Here is a 4532-nt window from a genome sequence, read left to right as displayed (position 1 = left end):
CAGGCCACATCCCCCAGCCAGCCTGCAGATAGTGTTCGGCCCCTGCATGCACAGCCGTCGGGGCTGCCTCTCCAGCCTTTGGTCTTTTTGTTTCAGGGGCACGTAAAGTCAAGGAGGCCAGGCAGTCTAACTAAGCAGATTTGGTACTTCCTGTGTCAGGGTAAAAAGAGAGCAGGAAACTGAGTCAGGGTCAGGGGTCTGGGGCCGTCGGGGCTGGGTGTAGGGCTGGGGGTTTGGCAGGATGACTTTTCCCAAATGCAGCCCTACCTGTCAAAGGATGGAGTGCCCAACACTAGAGAGTCCTTGTTAGGGTTAGGGTTTGGATTAGAGTTAGAGTTAGAATGTCAACCCCATTGTCAGTGGCTGACTCTCAGTTGCCCATCCCTGGTTCAGGACTAGGGCTAGGGCTAAGGCTAGAGTTAGAGTTAGAGTTAGAGTTAGAGGAGTTAGGAATGTCAGCCCCATTGTCAGTGGCAGACTCTCAGTTGCCCATCCCTGGTTCAGGGTTAGGGTTAGGGTGAAGATTAGAGTTAGAATTAGGAATGTCAACCCCGTTGTCAATGGCTGGCTCTCAGTTGCCCATTCCTGGTTCAGGGTTAGGGTTAGGGTTAGGGTTAGGAATGTCTGCCCCAGTGCAGTTCCTGACTCACAGTTGCTCATCCATGGGAAGTTCCCACTGTCACCAGAGATGGTCCAAGCAGGGCTCTGGGGAAGTTCCCCAGCCCTGCATTCTCTGTAACTGGGATGAGCTTAGAAGGGCTTGAAATCTCTGGTCAAAATCACGATGAGGAATGAGCAGTACAAAGCCCTTGCCTGGCCCCCTCCTTCATCCGGGAGGCCTTGCACAAAGAACAGTGGCTCCTGGAGAGCTTGGGAGCTGATTTTTAACAGTCAGTGTCTTTCCAGGTCAACCACCTTTTTAAATTTTTTTCAGGAATAGAATAAAAAATGGTCTTGACCAGCTTCGGAAAATTGTACCTGATGGACACACATTCATGCAGGCAGGATTTAGAAAGGTATAGACCCCTTGATCTCCTAACTCTAACTCTAACCCTAACCCTAACCTACAAAATCTTAGGGCATCACTGGGATCATCTCACTGTCCAGGCTCAATATTTCTTCATTTTCTTGCAGGCAATTCAACAGATTGAAACATTCAACTCCGGAAGTAAGCACCTGCCGTCCCCATGGTGGTCCCATAGGGGGAACAGAGCTGGGCGAGAGCCTCAGAGAGCTCTGTGTGCAGATTCTGCAAGGCCACACCTGCCCTGCCTCTTGGAGCAAGTTGCTCAGCTGCTCTGAGCTCCAGGTCCCTCCCTGGTGCAATGAGCATAGTAAGCCCCTGCCCCATGGAGTTCTGAGAACTGTGTGGGATCCTGCATGTGCACCCCTGGTGCTCATAACCCTGAGGTGCTTGCCCTTCAGCTGGGCTGTGTGAAAAGGAAAAGAGAAGAGCCAAGGGGTTTGCCCCCTTGCACGCACCTTAGTCTTCCTCCTCCCTTCTATGTCTCCCCTCCGAGTGACTTGCATTCCCTGACCTGTCTCATGTGGTACAGAAGGCTGTCCAGGGCCCCCAACTCCCGTCCCTATCGTGTTGCTGCAGCTCTTGTCAGGAAAAGGCAGGGCTGGTGAGGAAAGGCATTGAGGTGGCTGTGGGGTTCCCTGCCCAGGTGCCACTGACCTGGAGTCCTGAACTCCTGGGTCCAGAGATGTTGGCAGGGCTGCCTGCAGGCTCTGCTTACAGCAAGACCCAGCCCCCTGAGAGCCTCCCTGAGCCTGTCTCCTACAGGAGGGCCCAGCAGCTCCTCCTCCTGCCCGTGGGACAGGCCTGTGATTGTTGAGTCCTGGCTGGAGCTGCTCTCAGGCAGAGGTGGTGCAGGCTGCTAGTGAGTGAGGGTTCAGGCAGCCTGGTGGGAAAGACTGTGCTCCTTTCAGCCCCTCCTCTGTAAAATGGGTGCTGGGCTGAGACCTCCCTTACTCTAGGGGGTCTCTGGGTGGCAGGTGCTTGGGTCTTGGCAGCCTCTCCTCTGGAAGATGAGGTGGGGGCACCTGGCCATGCCCTGGAGTGGACAGTGCTGTGGGCCCAGCTACCTGCAGAGGTTCCGGAGCTTCTGGAGGTCACTCCTGGTGCCTTTGCTGAGCAGGCCACTCTTTGCTTCTTCTACAGACAAGGTTCCCAGCATGATTATTGCTATGACTGATGGAGAACTGGTGGCACATGCATTTCAGGACACTCTCAGAGAAGTGAGTCCAGTTCATACTTACCAGCATTTTGCTCCATGAATTTTGATGACTAATACTCAATGCCTTCTTTCCCTTAGGCTCAAAAGGCTCGGAAACTGGGGGCCAACGTTTACACCGTGGGTGTGGCCGGTTATAAGCTGGACCAGGTAATTCCAAACGGGTGACCAGGCACCACTTTCGAGCCTAATGGGGAAAGGCGTCCCAGGTGGCTTTCCCAGGGCCACCCTGAGGACGGTTGTCTAAGCTGCCCCAAGTGAGATGGGCCAACCCATGGCCACTGCAGAAGTGATTGACAGCATGTTGTACAAATCCCACCATGCCAGAGGGGAGGGTGGAAGAGCTCCCCGCTCCCGAAGAGTGGGCTGCTGGCTGGAGAAGGCTGCAACATTCAGAGCCTGACATTCTGCTGCCCCCAAAGCATGGGGGCAAGACACTGTTCCCTGGGCCTGGAGTCTGCTGCATCCTCACCTCCTGGCGGGGATCCAAGCCAGCTCTGCTCTCCGTAGATAACAGCAATTGCAGACAGCCCGGACCACGTGTTTGCAGTGGAGAATGGCTTCAAGGCCATGAGAAACACCATTGATGCTGTGAGTGGGCAGAGGTGAGGGGCTGGGGGCCTGGCTCCTGTGGCCAGAAGCTCACTCTCCCTGTCCTGCCCCACCCCTCCTGTGTTCCAGCTCACGTCAAAGGTCTGTCTTGACGTGACATCGGTGGAGCCTCCCACTGTGTGTGTAGGAGGTGAGAGCTGCGGAGGCCCCGCGGTAGCCACAGGGTGGTGTGCATGAGTGCAATCGTGTATGGAGTGTGTGCATTTGCTTGGTATGTGTGGGGGAGGATGTGTGTGGGGAGTGTGAGTGTGGTGTATGTATGTGGTGTGTGTGTGTTTGGTGTGTGTGGTGGGTGTGTGTAGTTTGTGTGGGTGCAGTGTGTGTAGTGTGGGAAGGTGTGCTGTGGGAGGCTTGATGTGTGTGAAGTCTGCGGGAGAGGGTAATACATGGTCTGTGTGCTGTGGAAATGTGTGTGATCGTGCGGGGTGTGTGGATGTGCTGTGAGTGTGGTGTGTGGGGTATGCATGAGTGATGCATCTGTGTGTGTTATATTGTGCGGTGTATGTTGTGTGGGAGCTGAGGTGCTGTGTAATATGTATGTGGGGGTGTGAGTGTATGTAGGGGGCATATATGCGTGTGTGTGTGGTGTATGTGCAGTGTGTGTGTGGCATGAGTGGGGGTCTTGTGGGAGTGTGTGGGAAGGTTGCCTGGTGTGTGGAAGGCTGCTGGTGTGTGGGAAGGCTGTCTGGTATGCAGGTATGTGGAGTCCAGTGTGTGTTTGTGTCATATGGGGAGTTGGGAGTGTGTTGCTGATGTGTGTGGTGTATGTATGGGATGTGTGATGTGTCTTTGGTATTTTTGGTGTGTGTGTGCTATTTATGTGTGTGGTGTGTGGGTGCGTGTGCTTTGGGTGTGTGGTATGATGTGTGTGGTACGGGGTGGGTTGAGTGTGTTTGTGGTGCAGTGTGCATGGGTGGGTGGGTGTGGATGTATAGCCCATATGGGTGTGAATGTGAGTGTCTGTTGGTGTGGAGGGAATATGTGGGGGTGGGAGTGTGAGTACCTATGTACAATTAGTGTGCTGTTACCTCACAACAATAAGTTTAAAGCAAGAAAAGACATGTGTGAGAGGCTCTCAGGGAAACACCAGCAAATGGCATGGAACAGCAGGTAACCCAGACCACAGGCCTGGAGCAGCCAGGGCTCCTCCCAGGAAGGCCAGTCAGGTGCAGGAGCTGAAATATCTGTGTAATTTACCACATCAGCAAAACAGGAAATAGGAACCAAGTGGTTATCTCAGGGGATGAAGAACAAGTGGGGGCGTCAACATGCCACAGCATCCTGTAAGCAGAAGGAAACCTCCACAGCCCGAAAAAGGTGTCCACACAAACACCCTTGGCTCACCTCAGTCCTACAGGATCAATCCCAGTGCCTGTTTATGCTGTCTGGGACATAGCGAGGATGCCCTCTTGCCAGCCAGGGTCCCAGCATGGGTGGTGACAGCCCTGTGAGGGCCTCTGTGATGCCTCTGTCTGTGCTGAGATCTTTCTGTGCAGGCTGGAGCTCTGCATGGCTGGCAGTTGCACAACTGCGGCTGCGGGAGATGAAGGGAGCCCTGGGTGTCCTCCCTCCATGGGGACAGCACGAGGCCCTTCGCAAAACCACCAGGCCCTCCAGCAGCTGGGCTCTAGCCTCCCTGTTCCTCACTGCAGGGTGCCCTGGCACTAGGCTGTGGGGACA

General features: G+C 54.5%; 1 protein-coding gene across 1 annotated transcript in view; it reads left to right on the top strand.

Moving 5' to 3' along the window:
• LOC108524200 (anthrax toxin receptor-like) overlaps window positions 1-3048 on the top strand; it is a 4892-nt gene extending 1844 nt beyond the window's left edge. Inside the window, exons 2-7 of the mRNA XM_017865184.1 lie at window positions 935-1016; window positions 1135-1168; window positions 2168-2244; window positions 2322-2390; window positions 2751-2831; window positions 2922-3048. Coding sequence (XP_017720673.1) covers window positions 935-1016; window positions 1135-1168; window positions 2168-2244; window positions 2322-2390; window positions 2751-2831; window positions 2922-3029 — 451 coding nt within the window. The 3' untranslated portion in view covers window positions 3030-3048. The remainder of the gene's footprint in view (window positions 1-934; window positions 1017-1134; window positions 1169-2167; window positions 2245-2321; window positions 2391-2750; window positions 2832-2921) is intronic.
• Window positions 3049-4532: the final 1484 nt, after the last annotated feature.

Source organism: Rhinopithecus bieti, unplaced genomic scaffold (genome assembly GCF_001698545.2).
Source record: "Rhinopithecus bieti isolate Rb0 unplaced genomic scaffold, ASM169854v2 scaffold_82454, whole genome shotgun sequence".
Classification (NCBI taxonomy): domain Eukaryota; kingdom Metazoa; phylum Chordata; class Mammalia; order Primates; family Cercopithecidae; genus Rhinopithecus; species Rhinopithecus bieti.
Note: the sequence above shows the minus strand (reverse complement) of the source record. Positions and strands in the feature narration are given on the sequence as shown.